The sequence below is a fragment of the Pavona decussata genome, unplaced genomic scaffold, assembly GCF_977016875.1.
Source record: "Pavona decussata unplaced genomic scaffold, jaPavDecu1.1 SCAFFOLD_912, whole genome shotgun sequence".
In the NCBI taxonomy this organism is placed as follows: Eukaryota; Metazoa; Cnidaria; class Anthozoa; order Scleractinia; family Agariciidae; genus Pavona; species Pavona decussata.
Window position 1 is genome coordinate 123982 of NW_028145943.1, and position 23519 is coordinate 147500.

Genomic DNA, 23519 nt, shown 5'->3' on the forward strand with positions numbered 1-23519 from the left:
AAACATCTTAATTCTATCACATTTATTTCATATCTTTATTCTTGATCAACAATTTACTATTCATCACAAATGACCTTTTCCCACATTTTTGTCGTGAGTTTTTATAAATCCGCAAGATACATTTTGTTTACATAAAACATTTCTTTTTTCAAAACAGGCACTTCTTTAAAGCCGGAATATTATTCTGAACAACACTAATAAACAAAAGAAATTACCCCTTAATACGGCTACGAGATATACTTTCGGGTACTTTCAATATTTAATCCTCAGCTAGAGAGCATTTCAATTCGGCAATCGGTGCGTAAAGCACCTCAAAAAAGTTCTCCACGAGTGGCGGGCTCCAGTCGATCGTAACTCTAAAAGTCAAAAGCATCTCACCTCTTCTTCATAGCGGGTAGCAAGATTTCGAGCCATTGCTGTATACTGAACAAATGTCTGAAACAATTCCGATAATTTGTGCTGCAGCTTAGCATCTGGCAGCTCGAAATTCCTCGACCCCGACAACAGTTCTGCATTCAGTTCCTTCAGAAACATGAAAACATCGTAAAGTGTCTGGATTTCTTCGTTAAATTGTGGCATATCCTCGCTCACACGATGATCTTTCAGAAGACTGGGAAACATGACGGACTTCTCCAAGGATTCCACCTCGTCAGTGAATTTCTTTAGCGCTCCGAGCAGGCAATTCTCCGAGAGCAACTGCGCTTTGTTTTGAAATTCTTGGAAGGATTGCAGCTCTTGATTCGGGCCGAGGTTAAGTATGGAAGTTTTAATGTACCTCGCGACGGATGCGAGCTGATTTAATCGGTGACAAGATTCTTGAATTTCTCGTTCCAGCGGGACATAGGTTTCTCCGTTGCCACCATACCCTTGCGATAATTTAATTCTCATCTCTTTCACCATGAAATAGAAAGCACGCATGCTCATGTTGTTCAGCAGAAAGTTATTACCAGTACTACTTTTCATTGCTGGAATCAAATCTTTCACTGGCAAATCGATCAGCTTCATTGGGATCAAGACTGTGTTGTCCATCAAATCAACCGTCTGCACAAACTGTTCCATTACAGCGAGAAAGGAAGACTTGACAGAATTCAAACGCCTCTCCATTTGTTGTCAAATTCTTTCCAACGTAGCTCAATCAAAATGATGCAAAAATGAATGTTGACGAGCTGTTCTCCCTTAAAAAAAACCGTGCGTAAACTAAGGTTTGATCCTTCGTCTATTCCTGCTTGAAACCGAATGACCAAAGGTCCTTCCGAGCCGTTTATTTGCATTCAAAGCCTCCTTAGTTTTGTCTGGAGCCAACGTGACATTTTATTTTTTTTCCGCGTGTGGTGGTGCATGTTGCTTAACACGTGCTAAGCATGCTACCGCCATGTACTCATAATTTCATATGTTGGCATCGACTCTTTTAAAGGGGAAGTATCACGCGAATTTGATGTCATTTCAAAACCGAAAAATTTTTGTCTGTCATTGGAAGAAAAAGTAATAATAATTGTCTAAAGTTTTGTTCTGGCGAGACAGAGGGTAGGTCGGAATGCATTGAAACTTGAAAAATGTTCAGCTAACGTTTTTTCAAGTTTTCGCGTTTTTGTTTTCCAAAATGCGCTAGAAGAGATCACGAGTTAATCCTTTCAAGAACTGAGTTGATTTCTTTCCTCTCGTTATTCTAGAATTATTTTGTAGCTACGTAAAGGTGTTACTTTATTATTTTTAACAAAAGGGGAAAAAAACACCCATGACGCTTTCCCTTTTATTTCATATTTGCCAACTGTGTTCGTTTTCCTGATGAACGCTTCTCATCACTGTTCCTTCAGATTTTCTGTCCCTTACTAGTGTGCGAGAATACCTATTTCAAAAACCTGCCAAAGTTTGATCGTAAAACATGCATTACACCCATTTCTCTGATAAATGTGATGTCTCTGTGGTGATATAACCTGATACTGTATTCTTATTTGTGCAAAACACCTTGAGTAATCTTAAAGATTGAGGTAAAAAGAATAAGCTGTGCTATTTCGCCCTCTATCATTGTGGGTTCGCCTGTAGTGTGGTGGTTATCACGTCTGCCTTGAACGCGGGAGACCGGGGTTCGTGTCGTCGCTCGTGAACCATATTTTTACATAGTAAGGTTGTATCTTGCTTTTACACGTTAACTTATCTTGTTCCTTTGATATAACAGGTCACTGCAGTGATCCTATGTGAAAATATGGCTGATTCACATAGTATGAATATTCCCTGCTGTCTGTTTCATAAAAAAAAATACTTGGAGGCGTTTGCAGGGCGTGACCGGCAGTGGCGAGCTTTTATGCTAGCATGAATTTACTGATCTTTTAATGGTAATTGTAACAAACACCCTTATTAGTCTGCTTCCTATGAACTACGATTAGTCCCAATTTCATTGAGCAGCGATCTTTGACGTTTCTCATTTCAATACCTTATTCCGGGTGCGCTTTACCAAGCGAAAATAGAACCTGACCTTGCGTGTAAATTAGGTTCTGTGAAAGTTTATATTGAAAGAAGTGAAGATTTCAGTACCCTGTTGCTTATGTTCCACCGTTCCCGATTTTCCGTCGCCAGGAGCGCATGAGACAGCCTTGTTCCCAGGCTCTCTCGTTTTCACGTCGCGGGGTGAAGAGGAGAGACCCTGGGAACGAGGTTGCGAATTAGTAGTTTTTTTTTTTTCACGATCTTGCAACTGATGCGCGATGATAAAAGAGGCTTTAAATAGCACACTTCACAGTATTGAGGAAATGTGTATTATTTTTCTCTTTGTTTTTAATTTACAACTCTTATCAAGCTTAAACTGCACGCGATAAGAAAACGTTCCTGGGAATCAGAGACCAAAACAAAACAATCAACAGCCTTTAAAAATAAAAAGAGACCTCTGAGATTGGCACACAACACTTCACTGTGTGGTGAAATCAGATACCGCCGAGGAAATCTAGGAAAAGAAAAGTGAATCAAAAATGTTCAAACGTTACCTCTTCTATAGTGGGCTTCGCCGCAAAAGTTCTATATTTACATTACTTCTAATCATCCCGGTGGCTTCGCAGTTCAATTCATTGACCCCATTTTATCGACTACGTATTCATATTTCATCTCTTTTTTTTTTATTTGCATGACTTTGCGCATCAAACAAAACCTTGGCGCGCTAAGAGCAAATACCTGTGAACCAGGAACCAAAACAGAACAGTCAACAACCTCTTACAACAGCTTTCTATGATTGCCTCATACGCCAATGATTCCCAGAAAAATTGTAAGACTCCATTGCGTGGTGCAAGGTGCCGAGAGGGTCGAAGAGAAAAAAAGATAATTAACTTTTTTTTCTAATATTAAATTAAAACCAAGTTTTAAGTAGTGTGTTTCACCGCATTTGTTATATTGACAATATTTATAACTGTCCCTGTAGTTTGACGACTTTATAAAAGAAGCTTTAATTATAAAGTACACTTCATTGACCTTTTTCTGTTTTTGATTGGCATGCCTTCTTTGCAAACAAAAACTTGTCGCAACAAGAGCACATTCCTAAAAATCAGAAACCAAAACCAAACCATCAACAGCCTCTTAAAAAAGCGTTCTGTGATTGGCTCATACGTTTAAGATTCCTAGAAAAGCTAAAGATAGAAAATCACAAGACTCCATTGTGTGGTAAAGACTGCCGCAAGGTCACTCCTCGTTTGCGAAAACAACATGGATATCCGAACGTTGTTTTACAATCTCCGCGAAGAAGTCTCTTGTCCTGTGTGTTCGGACTTATTTAAGGATCCCAGACAGCTTCCCTGTTTACACAGTTTCTGTCTGCATTGTTTGAAACACTGGCATCAGACGAGTGGCGGTCAAAATGCATTTAGATGTCCGAAGTGCCAAGCCCTTAGCAGAGTGCCTGCAAGCGGCGATCTGAAGGATCTTCCGACCAGCTTTTATCTCAACGGTTTGATCGATGTGCTGGCCATAAAAGAATGCAACACAACCCAAGTAACGTGTGGAAACTGCGACAAGAAAAGCTCCGAGGCTTCGTACTGCTTTCAGTGTTGCATGTTTTACTGTGAACAGTGCCTGATTGGACACAACATGATGAGAAACAACAAAGATCATCGTGTTCTTGCAGTGAAAGAGTTCCAAGACAAGGACTTTGAGAATGTATTGAAGCGACCCGTGTTTTGCTCAAGACAAGGACACCAGAAAGAAGAGTTGAAGTACGTCTGCAAGAAATGCGAAGCAGCAGTTTGCCAAACTTGTGTCACTTTGGATCATGGAGGACATACATTGAAATTAGTCGAAGAAGAAGCCGAGGCTCAAAAGATCGAGATGACAGCTCTTATACAAGAACAAAGACAAAACTTAAGGGCATATACGAACTTAGTTACTCAACTTGATGAAAACTACGCTAAACTGATTCAGCAAAGCGAAAACGTGAAAACGAATGTCAACAGGTTTACTGATGACTTGATCAAAACAATTCAAGCGAAGAGACAAAATATTCTCGCTGCGGTGGAAAACGAGACAAGGAAGTCGGGTGAAAATGTTGCAAGGACAAGGACTGAGATTCAGCAGAAAATAACTATGATCGAGTCATCGCTGGAAAAAGCTGATAAACTGTTAACACGAAGTATAAACGCTGAGGTCCTTCAGCTGAAAAAATCATTAGCAACAATTTTGGAAGAAGCAGAGCAAGCCAAGCATGTTTTCCGTGACCCTGAATTATATCTGCCAACAGTGGTTTTCGTGGAAAACCAAAAGATTGAGAACATTATCAAAAGCGAAGAAATTGGATTCTTGGAAATTTTGTTCCCAACAAAAGCAAGTGAATCCATTGCTGAAGGCAAAGGACTCAGAGAAGGAACTGTTGGGCGTGAAGCTCAATTCAGTTTGACCTCAAGAAACGCTAACAAAAGACAGTGTTATGATAAGCGTGATAATGTAACCGTAGAAATGAGAGACGAGCATGGGCTAGAGTGCGTGAAAAAAGTGCAAGTAGATGATAACAAAGATGGAATCTACAACATTAGCTATTCTCCTAAAGTTCAAGGTAGCTGTAAATTGTCAATTAAGGTAAACGGGGAACATGTTCGTAATAGTCCTTTTACTGTGCTAGTAAAACCATTTCATGTCAAACCTGTTTTGTCTTTTGGAAAAGAAGGTTCGGTTTTTGGAATGTTTAAGAATCCTCTGGGGGTGGCAGTGAGTAGCAGGGATGAAATAGCAGTAGCTGACCAGATGAACCACAGGGTTCAAATCTTCAACAGTAATGGCGATTTAATAAGATCCTTTGGTCGCAAAGGTAGTAATCAGGGGGAATTTAAACATCCTTTTGGAATAGCCCTTGATAAGGATGGAAAGATTTTTGTAGCAGACAGTGATAACAATAGAGTACAAATTTTCAATGGGGAGGGTAGGTACATGGGTATGTTTGGTGGGAAAGGAAGCCTTGATAGTCAGCTCTCTGATCCTTGGGGTTTATCCTTGGATAGTCAGGGTAATATTATTGTTGCTGATACAGGTAACAAACTGATTAAGATCTTTTCCCCTGATGGCAATCTTCTAATGAAGATAGGTGGGCCTGGTTCTTTTACTTGTCCTGTCCACTGTGTTCAGTGTGATGAATATCTCATAGTGTCAGACTCTGGTGATCATAGCATAAAAGTCTTCAGTAGGGAGGGGAAGTATAAGTATAAGTTTGGTAAGAAAGGGGGAGGGGATGGGAAGTTTAAATATCCACGTTTTTTGTCAGTGACTAAGTCAGGACTACTGATGGTGTGTGATCGAGATAATCACAGAATACAAGTCTTTGAACTGAATGGTAAGTTTGTTGGAAAGTTTGGAAGAAATGGCAGCAACGTAGGTGAATTTAATGAACCACTTTGTGTAGCACTTCTAAGTAACGAACAAATTGTTGTGTGTGACCATGACAATCATCGCATTCAAATATTCAAGTGAAAAATATTTCTGAATATCAAGAAGAACAAGCTTCTTCAATGATATGTTGATTCCGAGCATCATCAGAGTCCGTCTCTATTAACACGACTTTTACGATAATCGAATTTGGAAAGCTGTGAAAATATTTTCTTTGAGTTCAGCCTTTAAAAAAGTTGAGAAAAAAGGAGCCGTTGCTGAAGGATATATTAATAGGGATTTGCAAACACAAAATATATAAAAGAAAGAATTATCTAAGGAATACTTTTCGCTTTAGTTTCTAATAACACTCGGGGCCCGATGCAGTTGTATTGACATAGTTTTTCAGGTTACTTCTCTGCTATTTTATTGTATGTTTTGTATTAATGGTAGGGTAACTTCACTCTTTGTTGCTATTATATTTTATTACTAAATTTCTGCCTTGTCATAAAATATGTGGGTAGAAATTATCATTTTCAAAAACATTTTTCATTATGCTTTTAGGTAAGTTTTTGTAAAGGTTAGTATTTAAGCAAGGTTATATTTTGCTTCTTGTAATACTTGTTACTGAGCCAAGCACATGGTATTGTTGGCTGGAAAATGAAGTTATTGGTGGTGAAGCCATTGATAATCCCTTTGTACATTAATATGTTGGCCGCCTCCACAGCAAACTTCACCTGTGCACAAACAATACCTTCAGTTTCAGAGATACTCGAGCATGAAAGACATCTACTATTGTGACGGCTAATAATTTTAAAGGATAATCTGTAAGTATAGTCCAAATATCTGGTAATTACTTGTGTAATTTAATGAGCAATTTTCGTGGAAAAAGCAAACAATTTATAGAATTTGTTAAAATTTCTCAACCATGATTGTACATAAACATAGGTGTGCATATTAAACAGAAAGTAAGTGCAATGTTATACCATTGGTACAATCGTCTGTAGAAATAAAGTGATAGACAGTGATCTCTAAAAAGTTACGGATTGATACTGTAAAACTAGTTTCTTAGGTCAAACAAAATAAAAAGCTTGTGTATGAATTACTTTGTTTTGTTGTTGTTGTTTTTTCCTTAGTTTGCACTAAGCGAGTAGCTTCCTGTGCAGACGTTCTTTAGCTCGTCATGTCACTTGTGGGGAGGAGTGCGTGACGTGACACTCGTGGGGAAGAATGCATAACGTGACGAACCAAAAAAAGTCTGCGTACCAGGTTAGCGAGCGGACAGAATTCTTCAAATCATGCAATCTGATTGGTGCTGGAAACGGACGGAATTTATTTTATCTTGACCGAGAACCCCGTGGGATTCGTTGTGTGTTTGTAACAAGACCTGCGGAAAAGATAAAAACGTTCACCGACCTACAGGAAAAAAACCGGGCTCTCTTTTCTGAGTAAGACCTCAGGTCATCTAGATATATCTATATTTATGTTTCTTACCCTAAATTCAATAAGTGAGGTCCACTAGCTTCGGATGAGCTCTGTATCCCAGCAGGAAATACTAACAGCTCCGTGTGCGATGAATTTTAATCCAAGACGTGGCATTCTACAATTCCCAATACACATTGATAGCTTGCGTGATTCCAACTCACCAGGGTTCATGCTAGCAAATGTGAGGGCAAACTGTCATCCCCTAATCTCCCGTAAGAAGCCGTTATAAGGGACGTCACCCACTCACGCAACTCTTCTCTCCACGTTGCGTGACCACTACCATCCCCTGACAAAATAGAAACGAGGAGAGAGAGAGAGAGAGAGAGAGAGAGAGAGAGAGAGAGAGAGAGAGAGAGAGAGAGAGAGAGAGAGAGAGAGAGAGAGAGAGAGAGAGAGAGAGAGAGAGAGAGAGAGAGAGAGAGAGAGAGAGAGAGAGAGAGAGAGAGAGCGCGTGGGGAGGGGGGGGGGGGGGAGGATTTTGGCTCATTTGAGTGTTTGGAAAAACTTGGAAGTAATACGAAGTAATTCTACTCTAGGGCTCACTCACATAACTCAAGAATCAAGGATTAAAACTGGTAAATGGATATTATTTACATTTGTCAGCAGAAGTACGATGAAACTAAGTTCCATTTGAACAATTCCAAACTATATAAGAGATATGTAAACCTGTGGGTTTAAATCTTGTTTGCAAATCCTTCCCCATCATTTTGCCAAGGTCACAAAACCAGGAACTACACGAGCTATTCTGGGAGTACAGCTTCTCCAGTTTGGTATTGACGTGGAACTCTTGGCACTTGACGTAAGTGTTTAAATTTACATTCAGGTTTTCTTAGAGCAATAGCTTCACCGCCTTTTCTTTTGTTTTCTTGTCTCTTTTTTCTTGTGCGCTCGCTTCTTTTTATGCCTGAAAACAGAGAAACAAACAAACAAACAGACAAACAAACAAAAACGTCAAAGGATTATTTGCATCTCGAGCTAAAGAACATGCAGATCAATTAATCGTATTATCAGATCAAATCTATATCATCTTCAGCCCTTAATTCAAATGAAAACAAAGAGACTCAATATGAAAAGCATATTCACTGACCTTCTCTTCCGATCATCGTCCGAAGATTCTTCGGAAGATTCCGACGATTCTTCAGAGCTTGAGCTGTCTGTAAAGAGAAAACGCACACTATGTTTCTCGATCACCAATAAACACCAGACAGTGCGATAAAATAAACACTCCTCATCCAAAGCATGAATTTACTAAGGTAACCGTTTGCAAAAGAACTCGAAAGTTTGCAGAAGTTATGGCGTAACTCTTCATGTTTAACTGCCTTGTGCCCACATCCACGAAGCACACTAACATGCCGGTGCGCGACAGCACAAAAATATGGCGATATTGCTGCGGCTAAAAGAGCTCATGTAAAACGAGATAAGAGCCAACAGAAGTCTCCTCAAAACAATAAAATGAAAAATATTTGGCCAAAAATATCTATTTCAATGAATTTTCCAGCAAATAAATGCCACGCCCTTCATGATTTGTCTTTCACTACTTCCTCAATCCAATTAGTTTACAAAAACATCGCTTAAAATTTTCTTCTTATTCTTTATCAAACTTTTCCCACAAACCTTCGCTGCTGCTGTCGTTCGAAGAATCCGAGTCACTGTCACTCGCCCCAGCCCTCTGCTGCGCCATAATCATTTTTGGAGCGTTCTTCAGATGTTCTCTCAGCTCATCGCTGCGAAAGGAAGTAAGTCATTTTGAATCTGGATTTTCAAGGAAAATACTAAGTGATGGCAAACGCTAAGCATGAGGATTTTCGGAGTTATACGACATTCAGATTACAACTATTGAATATTAGAATTTTCAGAGCCAAACTCGGATAACAAGCAGTTTGTTTTTGCTTCGGAAACAGAAAGCGATCAGCAAAACGCTAGAAAAAACTGGCTCGTTTGTATCAAATCTACCCACATTCTTGTACGCAAGTTTCATTCATTTGCATTACTGCTTTTCCTGTGTCAAACAGGTACACGGAGACTTACTGTAGCCCTTGTCAAAGTGGAAGGCGAAAAAGAAGTTGCAGAAAAGTTAAAAAATGTCAACTTGCGTACAGAGCTGAGATGCGACAAAAGCTTGGATGAATACACGTACGTGTTGCGTACGTCCGACAGCCAACATGCATCATTAAATTTTTGATCATCAACAACAGACTGTTTTCTTAGGATAGCCAATAATAGCCAATAATGTGTAATGTATGGTACTCACGTGACTCCTCCCAGTCCAATAGAGGTGAGGAAATTGATGAAGAAGCGCGTGTTACGTGGATTATCGCGAGGAAAAATTCCTTCAAAATACTCCGCAAGAAATCTGGAATAAAAATAAGTTATTATAATAAAAAAAATGCAATTTCAAAATGTCTTCCTAGCTTATGCAAGAATATTAATTAAGACCTTCAATTTCTGAAGCAAAATTGCAGAAGATACTTACGGATCTTTGAGGCGCTCATTAAGTTTGGGAAGGCCCATGTACTCTGCAAGTTCTTGGAATAAGATTTTGATAAACACACGACTGCAAAATAAATACATTAATTAAGCTAGACAACAAATTGAAAATATACTATTAATGATTGAATAATTTGAATAGGGCTGGCAAGTGATAGAGGCCTCCTCTTAAAAGATGTTTTTATTATTATATTATATAAGTCACTTTTTGCTGAAGATCGTGCCTATCATGCATCGCCTTAGTCAGTTGTTTTCAGGTGGTTCAGTTGTATGAACTCGCGTTGTTGTCTAAAAGTTAACATGTTATATGTAGCATTTGAATTTCGTTGGTTCGAACTTCGTCTCTTCCATGGTGGTATTTGCTCAGCCAAGAAATTTTGCTCTTCCCTTCCCTGGTGATTTCTCTCCTCTCGGGTACACAGAGCAATTAGGGAAACTTAGAAATGCTTGGGGGATAACCCAGGTATGCATGAGCATTCCACCAAGGAACGCGGAAGTTCTAATACCCCCTAGTATAACCAGCATTATGAACCGGCTCTTGTGAAGCTTTGTGAAGTCTTACAGAGTAGAAGGTCGTTTATATACCTTGTGAAATATGAAGAAGTGAAATCAAAAGAAGGACAACTTTCAGGAGTTTTTTTTTTTTTTCATTTTTGCATCCCAAAACATCGGTGTTGTAAATGGAGTGCGAAAGTTGCTTACAAAAGTTATTAGCAGAAAACGGAGTGGTATCATATGAATTTAAATTCGTGTGCCATTGATCAGAAATCATTTTTTAAACCTAAGCATACCTGGACGACGTTGTATCGTCTTCATTTAATTTAATACAGGACAGTACCTAGAGAAGAGTAATGACAAAGAACGATAAGATTTCGTACGTCATTTTGTGTCTACTTTTGTTTTTGCCAGATGTTGCCATCATGACCTAAAATGGAGCTGAAGGGAGATACGATTTGGAGGTATGGGACTGTAAAAAAGATGTGAAAAAATAAACCTGGATTTCCTAAACAAAAAACATCCTATCAGTATCACCCTCTCACAAGACCAATCACAATCTCTGACCCATAATGGTACAACACAGACAATGATCCCTTCCAAATCTACATGAAGCCGAAACATCTGACTCCAGCAGCCAACGTTCAGAACAACAATTCTAACACCCTCCCTCCCCCCTCTCCCTCCACTCAGTGTTTACACTGGCAACAGACCGTCAACAACAACGGTATCCAAATTCTGAAGAATACAATACCCACCCTGACCGGACCCCTCCCAATCATTTAAACAAGACAAACAGACTTACAGTCCAAGGAATGGCATCTGTGAAGAGAAGGTGTCCAAAGAACTTTGCCACATTCCTGAGTTTGTTTGTCTCAAAACGGTGGATCGTGTCATACTTAAGAAAAAAAAAAAAAGCAAAGCAAGAAAGCGTAAAACACATTTCCTATTATTTAAGTTCTCGTTAATAGCAAATGAGTCAAACTTGGAATGGAACCTCGGCTGGTCAAACTCATTCTTGAAAACAAGACAAAGTTTGACAACAACACACAATTCCGTCAACTTTCTATTGGATTTCCAAGTGAACCAACAAATACCTACTACAGCATGCATGGTTTCACCTTGTATCAATAGGATCCCCAACATAATACTATTGCATTAAACAGGCAATTGTTTCTGCAAGTTGCAATACAACAACGATACAGTAACTTATACCACAAGTTAGAGAGTTGCAACGTATTTGTAAAGTTGCAAATAGTGCGAACGATGCAGTTTTCCCTTGGAAGGCAAGTGACGAAGAGAGGGCGAAACAAGTGCATTATCGACTGAAATTTGCCTCCTAGCGGTGTGAACATGTTCAGAAATACAAGCTAATGAGATTCATTTACTGTCATCACGAGCCAGAGATAACCGGAAGTTGAAAAATGTGCTCTAGCCGGTTGCTAAGGAGTGACGTCATACTCCTGCTCTGAACCCATCATCATACTACGTTTGCGGTTTGGGACTCCAACAGAGTTTTCTCAACTAATTTATCGCCGCATGGCTTTTCGTACAATCTCCCGTTGAGACGGCCTGATCATTTGGGGGGTGGGATTTGCCTTTTTTGACATTTTAGGAGGTTAGATTTCATGTAACTCTAGTCAAGATCATTTTTGCGCTCCGTCTTCAAGGACATGGAGGCTTTCGCTGAGGTTTTCGACATTCGTCGACTGCATCTAGCTAGCGACCCGGTAAGACCGTGGTATTTAATGAATTCTCTGGTATGTGGCGGTCAGCCGACCAAATTTATGGCCAGGTGCCCTTTGGTAGCGAGTTTTCCAACAGAATTTTCCTCTGTGAAGATCTCCGATATCCAAAATGGCGGGGACTTGGATCAGAGAGCTTTCAGAGGAGAAGTCGTTCCCGTTGCCTCGTTATTCGGCATTTTGTGCGCAGTTCTGAGGAAAACTGTGAAACCGAGTGAACGTGTTAGCTACGCTTCGTTGAAGCCGTGAACGCTATCGAGATCGGAACAGAAAAGCAACCAAGTCCACGTGAGCCAGTAGTGGTTGAACCAGAACCACCTATGCAACGAAACGAAATTAAGCTTGAGCTTAATATTGGTAACGTCGTTGAGGAAAATATCAAGCTTAAAGCCAGTCTGGACGAAGCAGTCGAGCAGTTGAAAACCCTTCGAGACGAAGCGCAAACCGACTGCTCACCGCCCTCAATGAGTGCAAAGGCAAAATCAGAGGAATTTCTGGACGACGTAGTGTGAACCTTGATCAGCGATGTTCGCGAAAAGTACCAGCTGCCGCTTGCATCAGCAATCGCTGGTCAGGTCCACAATCCCGAAGTCAGTGGCTAAAATGTTAAGCGACTTAGCGTAAAAATTGGTCAAAAAAAGTGGTCCAAAGCAAGCATTTGAGGTCATGTTTGGGGACAGTGCTCCCGATTTTTTCCAGTCACTTCGTGTCCCTCGACTGGACCTTACTGTATTTTAAACTGCAGTCCAGAATCCCGGACCAAGGTTGGCAAACGCTATTGAGCCTGACTAGGCTGGGCCGAACTGGGGTAAGTGATTACCTTTATCTTTTTATTGTGCTAGAATAGATATAATATATATTCTTGCTTTGTAAAACGTATTTTCCTTTTTTTTTCTTAAAGAGAAACTGAGGGAGGGGTTCACAGGGTTGAGTCTTGACACTCATTATAATGATCTGTTGATATTAAGAATTAGTGACTGGTCCAATGAGTCTTTTCTGTCCCATCCCTTAGGGATGAAAGAAGGAAAATAATTTCATGATCTGCATATTCCGCAGGGTTTCGATCAAGGGTACTGTAATTAATTATTGTGGGGTTTAAACTGTCTTATCAAATGAGCCAGGATAAAGTAAAACCGTTAATTTTAAAATTAAATAAAATTTTTGCTTGTAAGTTATTGTTTGTAATTGTACGATTTGCCTATGAAAGCTTATGGTGGAAATTAGCAACATTAATGGGCTAGTTGCACTGTACCCCACAGTGAAGATAAATCAACAATAGCCTCCATTTCGCGCGAAAATATGCTCAGATATTTGTCCGCAGACATTATTTGTTCTGAGAAGTGAACAGTTTTCCCGAGAGTGAAGCTCGAGGAAAACTGTGAGCTTCTAGGAGCAGATAATGTCCAAGGACAAATATCTAAGCTTATTTTTAAAGCCAAATGGAGGCTATTGTGGTTACATGTATTATCCTTCAAATATTTTTCGCAACATGAAGCAACGAGCTTGAGTATTTGAACATTTCGTTTAAGAACAGTTTACCGTTAAAAACCTTTAGAGCGTATTTTGTTTTCTGATACTGCTGTATCGACCAGCAGGTTTATCTCTCTTTCCGTCACAAAAGCAAACCGTTCCCCCATCTTGACATTAATTGTGATTGTAAACAAAACGTGCCTTGAAGTTTTTGAAATTGGGGAATATCACTTGGGGAATATCATCGGATATTTCCCAGTTTTAGCTGGGGTATATTTGGTCACATGAGGCGTTTAGACCAATCGCGGGCGAGCGGAAATATTTAAATCAATCAATCAATAAACTTTATTTACCCTTGAATTTACAGTGTAGCACTGAAGTGCTAATATCTTTAATGGATTATAATTTCTGTTATACGCCCATGGCAGCAGCTGCTACTGATTTGACTGGCTGGTGTCTGAAGCCAGTCAAGTGAGACCTTACAGTATGTGTTCTGCTCAGTACATGGGCTTGACTTCAGCCACCTTAATCTTGTTTACATGCAGAGTAGAATAGTTATTAATTGGTGCAAAATGAGAAGAAGCATGAATATTCAGTATGTGCAATTGTCAACTGAAACATGTGCCTCCCTTTTGGAGATTTTAGGTGAAATCAGTGCAGCTTAAACTAATTAATAAGAGCATTTTATTATAAAAAGAACGTCATGCATAAAGCGAATTGCGTTATTACATTACAAAAGAATAAATACAGTATAGTAAAATTACAGCTTGTCAACTTAATCGGGACTGGGCATTATATTTAAAATTATTTTAAATTTACATTTTCAGATTTTCAAATTACTCCGAATTTACAGCCTACAGTACAATAATTGTAGGCTGTAAATTTCGATTTTTTTTTTCGATATTTAAAAATTATTCGATATGATAAAAAGTTCACCACAAAAAATCAATAATTTTGGAATTCTTTCTGGTATTGTTATTGATTTCACAGTTAATGTTTAGTTTGGTTATTTATTAAGATTACAACACTGATGTCCCAATCCTGCTAAACAAAAATCAAATCAAGGCTCTGAGGAAAATGGTTTTTGGGATAGTAAGAAATGCAATGGGCATCAGACCCCTGCCAGAAGGTGCTCCCCGTGGCTTTCAAGTCAGCCTGTCTGCTGCTGTTGCCTGGGCTGCGAGGGAGACAAGGTTACATCAACCCCACCAAAACACCCTGGAAGTCAACCTTAAACTTGACGGAAGACTTTTCTTTGGTAGGTGTGAAGTTTTCTTGTTGCAGGGATTTAAATGTTATTTAAAATTTTCTCAGTTATCTCTTATGGTATTATGCTTATGTCCTTTTTCTAGTAATTTGCATGGAATGGGTACTTCTTGTGCAAAAGAAGGGTTTCTCTAAACTATCATTTTACACACCATTCTTGCAAAAATGTAAGGGCTTTGCAGGGTTTTCAAAATGAAAAAAAGTACCAGGAGGAAATGTGAAAGTAACCGGAGGACAATTGCACCGCGTTAGCGGTGCCGTGCGGCGAAAGCTGCACGGGGGAAGGGTGTGGGAGGGGGAAACCCCCTCCTGCTGGGGGGGTCACAGCAAATAGTTAAATTTTGCATACCCAGAGATGCATTCTCAATCTGGTGCATTTTCAGGGCAAAAAAGTGTTTGTTTGGAGGTCATTGTAAACTGAATTATAAACAAGAGTTTTCTTCAAAATATCACTCAGATATAACAATTATTATAACAATTGGAATTAAAATCTGGGCAAAAATATCCACGTCCGTAATCAGCTACGTTATTGACATAAATTCATACTTTGGAGACAAAAAGTACCCGGCACAAACGCTAAAAGTAGCCGGTGACTTGCGTCGGGCGTCGGGTGCTATTGAAAACCGTGGCTTTGAGCATTTTATGGTAGTAATAACTTAAATCCCAATGCATTAGTAATGTATTCACATGCTGTTCCCCACCACAGGCAGGCAACAAGTCATGATTGGCATTGTACCAGTTAATGTTCACCATGCATCTAGTGAAAGCTGCAAAAGTGTCTATCCAATTGCAATTGCCAATTGCAAAGAAAACAGGTGAGAGTAATATGAACTGATGATAGTTTCCTGTTTAAAGGGCATGCCATTCACAGTTTATCCAAGATGAAAATTATTATTTCGAGTCGCACATGTCAATTTAGGTAATTGTTGTATATCCTTTTGGTTCACCCAGGTAGAAGTCCTGGCATTGATATGTGCCTGAGTGCTTCTGGGATATGCAACATAAAAATTATTATTTCGAGTCGCACATGTCAATGTAGGTAATTGTTGTATATCCTTTTTGGTTCACCCAGATAGAAGTCCTGGCATTGATATGTGCCTGAGCGCTTCTGGGATATGCAACATGAAAATTATTATTTTTAGTCGCACATGTCAATGTAGGTAATTGTTGTATATCCTTTTTGGTTCACCCAGATAGAAGTCCTGGCATTGATATGTGCCTGAGCGCTTCTGGGATATGCAACATGAAAATTATTATTTCGAGTCGCACATGTCAATTTAGGTAATTGTTGTATATCCTTTTTGGTTCACCCAGGTAGAAGTCCTGGCATTGATATGTGCCTGAGTGCTTCTGGGATATGCAACATGAAAATTATTATTTCGAGTCGCACATGTCAATGTAGGTAATTGTTGTATATCCTTTTGGTTCACCCAGATAGAAGTCCTGGCATTGATATGTGCCTGAGTGCTTCTGGGATATGCAACATGAAAATTATTATTTCGAGTCGCACATGTCAATGTAGGTAATTGTTGTATATCCTTTTTGGTTCACCCAGATAGAAGTCCTGGCATTGATATGTGCCTGAGTGCTTCTGGGATATGCAACATGAAAATTATTATTTCGAGTCGCACATGTCAATGTAGGTAATTGTTGTATATCCTTTTTGGTTCACCCAGATAGAAGTCCTGGCATTGATATGTGCCTGAGTGCTTCTGGGATATGCAACATGAAAATTATTATTTCGAGTCGCACATGTCAATGTAGGTAATTGTTGTATATCCTTTTTGGTTCACCCAGATAGAAGTCCTGGCATTGATATGTGCCTGAGCGCTTCTGGGATATGCAACATGAAAATTATTATTTTGAGTCGCACATGTCAATGTAGGTAATTGTTGTATATCCTTTTTGGTTCACCCAGATAGAAGTCCTGGCATTGATATGTGCCTGAGTGCTTCTGGGATATGCAACATGAAAATTATTATTTCGAGTCGCACATGTCAATGTAGGTAATTGTTGTATATCCTTTTTGGTTCACCCAGATAGAAGTCCTGGCATTGATATGTGCCTGAGTGCTTCTGGGATATGCAACATGAAAATTATTATTTCGAGTCGCACATGTCAATGTAGGTAATTGTTGTATATCCTTTTGGTTCACCCAGATAGAAGTCCTGGCATTGATATGTGCCTGAGTGCTTCTGGGATATGCAACATGAAAATTATTATTTTGAGTCGCACATGTCAATGTAGGTAATTGTTGTATATCCTTTTTGGTTCACCCAGGTAGAAGTCCTGGCATTGATATGTGCCTGAGTGCTTCTGGGATATGCAACATGAAAATTATTATTTCGAGTCGCACATGTCAATGTAGGTAATTGTTGTATATCCTTTTTGGTTCACCCAGGTAGATGTCCTGGCATTGATATGTGCCTGAGTGCTTCTGGGATATGCAACATGAAAGTTATTATTTCGAGTCGCACATGTCAATGTAGGTAATTGTTGTATATCCTTTATGGTTCACCCAGGTAGAAGTCCTGGCATTGATATGTGCCTGAGTGCTTCTGGGATATGCAATGTTAACGAGTTTTTGAGAAAGATGATAATCTAGGCCAGGGTTGTATATCCTATCTGGTTCACCCAGGTAGAAGTCCTGGCATTTATGCTTGCCTGAGTGCTTCTGGGATATGAAACGTGATTAAATTGACCCTGCAGATTTTGAGAATGAGAGATTAAGTAAGTGTGACCTTTTTCTAGTTCACCAAGCTAAGGTCTATGTAAACTGGTTGCAGGGTAGTGAACTTGATCAGAATCAATAATTATTGTTATTGTTCTATGGCTTGTGGAAATCTAGGCTATTACTGTATACCCCATTTGGTTCAGCCGAGTAGATGCAATGGCCTTGATGTGTGCTTTCCGGGTATGCAACATTTACAGTGTTTTGAGATGTCTTTGAAAGTCTCCCATAAAATTAATGTTGTATATTCTTTCTGGTTCACCCAAATAGGACTTTCTGGCATTGTCTATGTCTTGTCAAATTTTGTCTCTGTTTTGAATAATAAGGCAGCAGTTCAACGGTGTTTCTAAGCAGTTTAAATGTTGAGACAAGTGTTGAGCATTATCTTTAAACTATGAAGCAACGTATTGCATGAGAATTATGTATTATTCACGAGTGTCACAGGAAATGTCGGAAATAGAAATTCCTTGTTCTCCTATCAAGAATCGAAGCCGGCTTAGATTTTCCGATTACTAGTTCGGATGCTCTACCACTGAGCTACAGGAGACTCGTGGGAGCTAAGGCCATTAAACTAGGTTTATTAGACAAACGTCCTGCCTACTGCTTAGATTTGAATGTCAATGTGTGGCATATGTGCAATGGAATAGATGTGACGGAGTATTTAAAGCCCGGTCAATGAATGAGAATGAGGGCTGTTGTCGTCATTACCGTGTGTAGTTCCAGCTTCATAAATGCTCTGTCACTGAACTATCAAGCAACTCTCTGCTATTGTCTCCTTTATTGTGTGACGTCCCAGTCTCACAAACCGTTTGTCAAGAAGTGTGTAGTATCCTGGCAACAATGAGTTGGGGTGGTCACCCAATGATACCCCCTGAAAAGACTGAGGTCGACTTAAGGTTGTGATTTGTCTGGGAAAAAAAGGCGAGCTGGGGTAACCAACCCTCGGGGAGTCCGCCACAAATCACACCGGCGGTTAGACTTCAGTCTCAGGATAATACCCTTGCACTATCAAGTAAGCAAGGGGGGGACCAGGGAACCTGAGAATATCACAATCGTTGACTTTCTATATTTTAAAAGTGAACGTTCCGCTATTGAAAAGACTAACCGATATATAAATTTCCAACAAATAACATCTACATTACTACCAGTAAGGGGAATATTCATTTCAAACGGTAAACTTAATTCGTACTGGATTATATCCCTACGAGTCACAGAGGCGTATTATCCAAGAACGTTATCCAGAAATAGATTCCTTCGAACTTGGTGAACAGAAAGAGATACTCATCCAAAGAGGGCGGAAGGGTCGTTTCAAAGGCGTTTCGCGAAGAAAAAAAATGCGATTGCCCGAAACGCGATATTAAAGTGAACTTAGAAAACGTTCAAATTCGCCGCCTTTTTGGTTCACCACTTGACAAAGTCTTCTCTCGATTGTTCTCGGATGGCTTACATAAGCAACACGTGACTCCAGTTTCGTCTCAGCAGGCAATTGTCGACTTTTTGTGTTAGACAAGCTCTCTTTAGCCGATGACATTGCAAATAAAACACAAAGACCGACAACAAGATACGAACACTCACTATTTTCCCTCACACTTCGTTTGCAACACTTTAGCTTTGGTTCCTGAATAGGGAGCCCGACAGACGTCATATGACGTTGGGACATCGGCATGGATAGACAGTAAAAATACAGGGTGTAGAAAATAGCGTTAGCTGTAAATCGAAACATTTTTCGCGGAAATGGATGCTGTGTAGATGCAGGTGAATAAAATAATTTATAATAATAATTAAAGAAATGCAAGGGAAATTTAATGAGATTAATAGTACTCTTCCGCATCCTTTCGGCTCATACGCACTAAATCACGTTCACATGCACGCATTTTCTGGCACCTGAGTATACATTTTAACCGTAGTACAGACGCAGACGATCTTAGCCAGTCTAAGAAAAATTAACTCAACACTAAAGAAAATGAAATTACAATAAAGAATAGTATGAATAGTCCTTCTGCAATCGGTTAAAAATATCGAAAAATGGCTTTTATGGTCGCTACATACACACATGTACACTCGGTCTGGCAGCTTGCGCTTAAGTTTGTTTCATTTACAGCGTATATCCTTTTTGGCCTATAACGCATTAACCGCAACTTACATCAGACAAAGATCGCACTTTATTTTATTTCTTTTCCTGCAAAGCAAACGGACTATAAATTGGTAGTTTCACGGATAGAAAAAATCAAATGATTCTTGAAATTGAAATGTAAAACTCCTTCAACCCTCTTCTTTTCCCTTTTTTTTCGATGTGAAACCGCTTTTCAAACTTAAAGAGGTTGTGATTTAACTGATGTTCGAACACTTCGATTTTAAAGCCTGTATACATGAGTTCTCCCGCCGCTGTCCCCCACCCGTATTGAAAGGCCGAGAAGCCCCTTGGGTCGAGGTTGGCAGTTGAGTGTCGTAAAACGAAAACCAAAGCCGAAAACAGACGCAGCATTACGATGAGCCACTCAGAACAAGAAGCAAATTCATGTAAAGGGAGTAACACCCGAAAAAACGCTTGCCGTTTATGGAGAGTACTCGTTGTTTACAACGGGCTGTTCTTGTCTGTTACCATCGTTTTGAATTCAAGTAGGGGTCTCCAGTGCTAAGACCCTAAACAATAAAATCCACTCCACAAGCGATGGCTGAAGGATTATTTAGTCTCTAAACAGGTTAACTGGTGGTCTTATTTTATGTCCCCATCCCGTCCCCCTTCTCTAGCTATTAATAAACGATTTAAACTTACTTTTATGTATTTCTTTTGCTTGTCCCTGAGTACCACAAATGTCCAGAAATGCACCTCACCCCGAATTTGGGTACTTTACATTAGACAGACCTTTTTGTCAGTTTTCATATTATTTCTAATTAAAAACTGAATTATTGTATAATGCAATTCGAGTGATTTGATTGGCCTAGCGGCCATAATATATGCAAGAAATGACGACCATAAATTGTCGGCTGGTTATTCTTAGACATTGAAATCAGTAAGATCTGGCAATATTTCTTAATTGTTTTTAATAAAGGAATTATCCACTTGCGCTTGTTAGATGTGAGATGACTATAGCCAACTATCTATCACCTCATATCCAATGCGCGCCCGTGGAATAATTGTTAAATGTTTGACAGAATTATTTGTGTTTTAGTAAGAATTTACGGTAGGGGACAACTTGTGATGTCTATCATACATTTCATGCATCTCATTAGCGTTTATTTCTGGACATCACTTCACTTATGTCAGAGAATAAATTCAAGAATTCAAAAAAAAAATGCTGAAATGGTGAAACGGCATGCGTATGACTCAATGGGTCTGTGGTACCTTTATTTTTATTTAGGGATAAAAATCCTTTATTTTTATTTAAGCATAAATATTGGAGTACAAACAGGCGCGAATTCAATGTCTGGGCCACCACGTGCATTAACACGATAAACAAGACGTGAAAGACATCGAGGCTCAACATTTTGTACGATTACCACAGAAAACAAAACTTCTTCTAAGGAACGGGGTATTAGAAAATTTAGTGAGTATAACGTCTAGGCAACTTATTTCAACCGTATATTTTAGCCTATTTTCTTTTGGTAGCCTTTTCTAGTACTTGTGTGAGCCCAAGGTTAACACACGCGTACCGATTTATTGGGCCGAATTTTGTTTGGCCGATTTAGCCTGAGTTGATTTACGCATAACGATTTATCACATAAGAAAGTGAATAAGTGGACGAAAATCGACCCGGTTTATAAAACTTTATCGCAATGGAACTGCTTGTATGCTGTAAACCTTGCTAAAAATGAAATCTGTCAAAGAGCAGCAGAATTTATAAATCGAACAGATCTGAGAAAAAAAAAAAAGCTCAGGCCGACAATTTGCAGTGCGCATATGAATGAGCCGACTAATCGGAACGATTATATTCCTTTGCTGAAAAAATTTCCGTTTTTCCAAGGATCTCTAAGTTGTTCACAGTTCCCAGTGTTAACGACATATTTGCCTTCTTCTATTCCTGTGTGGCGAACGATTCCGTTTTTCATTACATTTTAATCTCAATTCTGCGAAAAGATTCCACTACTAAACTGTTGGGTGCCCCAGTTTAAATTTCATCGCTTTCCAGCAGACTGCAGCAAAACATGTAACGTGGGATCCGTTTGCAGACACGTCATATCAACGAAAGAAATTTAATTAAAAGCTCGCAAAAAATATTTTTTAGGCGCAAGGATTATAACACTTTCGCGTTAAAATTAACGCCGCAAGCGAAACAGAAGTAATGCCAGAACGGATTCTATTACATTGGAATGCTCCGAGTTGTTTGACGTCCCGTGGAGAAACCAGGCAAATTGCCTGGTATCTCCAAGGGGTGCCGAGGTCTTATTTTCGTTGCTAAGAACCTCTGGCTCGTTATGTGATAGACATCACAAGGTGTCCCCTAACCTTAACTCTCACTAAGACACACATAATTCTGTGGAATATGAAGCCATATGAAAACGACAAAAAAGGCATGTTTTATATGAACTACCCAAATTCAGGGTTAGGTGCATTTCTGGACATACTGTACACTAAGTGAGGGTCGTTGCACGCCTGGAATTGCACTGAGAAAAAAGCCTCATGCAACAACTCATATCAAATCAAATCGTTTATTCAAAAATCAACACTTGGCAGTCTATGTGACTGAACTATGTGCGCTAAAATTGTAAAAGGTACAAAATATAACAACTAAGGCCCTGTTAGTTTCATTTTCAAATTTAGGATTGATTGGTAAGGCATGAAGTAAAGCAAGCCAAACTAATGACTAAACAATGTTTATTAAGATGATATTGAGAGCGTATGTTATAGTAATTATAGTAAGTTATAGTAAGTTTCATCAGCTTCACTCACTTGTTCATTAAATGTCTTGATATGTTCTTCCATATATCCTTTGTTTAGTTGACAAAACCTCTGGAGCAAGTGAAAGAAAAGACTTATTTAAAAGCCAAATTAGTATACAATGAAACATGAATCAAACTGGCCAGACGAGAGTTTACTAAACATTTTCGAGAAGCAATTCTAACTAACCTGGGCAAGCACACCGAAGAATTTTTCATACGACCTCTGTTGAGTACAGCAGTCAATGATCAGAACTCTGGCTGTAAGAAAAAAAAATGAAAAATGTTTGACTAATGTTAAAAAAGAAAACAGGGAAAAGAATCACATTCGTCTCCCGAAATTATAATTCCATATCACGGGTTAGACTTGTATCTTGGATAACATCAGCATGTCTGCTAGGAATTTCTCAAACTCAATAATAATTCATGAACAGAAAACAAAGGAAATCACTTCGGTGAAGGAGGTTTAGAAATGTGATCTTAATTATCATAAAATTTTGTGAACTTTTGCTTCGAATTTCTCCAAGAATTATCAATAGTTTGAGAAGCTATATCAAACACTCGAAAGAGTGTTTCCTCCTATTTCCAAAGACCTCGAAGTTGGTTTAAAAAAAACTCGGCTGCGCCTCGTTTTTCCAACCTACTTCTCGGTGTTTGGAAATCGGTGGAAATACTCTTCCTCGTGTTTGATCATTCTATTACTTGAAAAACAGCACTACTAAGAAAGACCAAAATCAGACCAGGGAGGGGGATTAATAAAGTGGAATTGTGTGAACATGCAGGTAATTTGTATTCCAAATTGTTGCATTATTATTGAGTTTAAACCATGAACAATATATTTATAGTTAAGTTACCACAACTCACCATTTGTTCATCTTTGATCGTCATTTTGAGCAGCTTATGAGTACATTCTTCAAAGTCCAAGCTACAAAAATGAATAGAAGAGAAATTCATAAAAGAAGTGTAAACTGAATTTCAAAATTTCATTGACAGTTCAGCCTGGTTTACATGTTGACGCAAGCATAAGCATAAGCACAAGAAACCTAATATGTGTATTTAAACTGGTGAACACAAGCATAACCACCTTGTGCTTGCGCTTGTGTTTATGCTTGCGTCGTTCTGATCTACACGGA

The 23519-nt window shown here is 39.1% G+C and overlaps 4 protein-coding genes across 6 annotated transcripts in view; 2 read left to right on the forward strand and 2 right to left on the reverse strand.

Moving 5' to 3' along the window:
- Window positions 1–23519, forward strand: part of LOC146448459 (E3 ubiquitin-protein ligase TRIM45-like) — a 216495-nt gene that overhangs the window by 18562 nt on the left and 174414 nt on the right. The gene's annotated exons all lie outside the window — the stretch shown is intronic.
- On the reverse strand, window positions 8–1232 carry LOC146448462 (uncharacterized). Its single transcript, XM_085102506.1, has one exon. It carries the CDS (start codon window positions 1102–1104, stop codon window positions 364–366), a length of 741 nt encoding a protein of 246 aa, XP_084958632.1. The 5' UTR covers window positions 1105–1232; the 3' UTR covers window positions 8–363.
- LOC146448463 (E3 ubiquitin-protein ligase TRIM45-like) overlaps window positions 3451–23519 on the forward strand; it is a 90981-nt gene continuing 70912 nt past the window's right edge. Inside the window, exon 1 of the mRNA XM_085102527.1 lies at window positions 3451–6426. Coding sequence (XP_084958653.1) covers window positions 3688–5934 — 2247 coding nt within the window. The 5' untranslated portion in view covers window positions 3451–3687 and the 3' untranslated portion in view covers window positions 5935–6426. The remainder of the gene's footprint in view (window positions 6427–23519) is intronic.
- LOC146448464 (pre-mRNA-splicing factor CWC22 homolog) lies at window positions 7867–23420 on the reverse strand. 2 transcript variants are annotated; one of them, XM_085102553.1, is made up of 10 exons: window positions 23244–23420; window positions 22577–22647; window positions 22400–22459; window positions 11102–11194; window positions 10593–10639; window positions 9788–9868; window positions 9566–9667; window positions 8929–9038; window positions 8405–8468; window positions 7867–8218 (listed from the first exon to the last, which is right to left on the reverse strand). In XM_085102553.1, exons 1-10 carry the CDS (start codon window positions 23338–23340, stop codon window positions 8158–8160), a joined length of 786 nt encoding a protein of 261 aa, XP_084958679.1. In that variant the 5' UTR covers window positions 23341–23420; the 3' UTR covers window positions 7867–8157. The 2 variants fall into 2 exon arrangements, with proteins under 2 accessions (XP_084958679.1, XP_084958678.1); XM_085102552.1 differs by having other exon boundaries at window positions 8402–8468.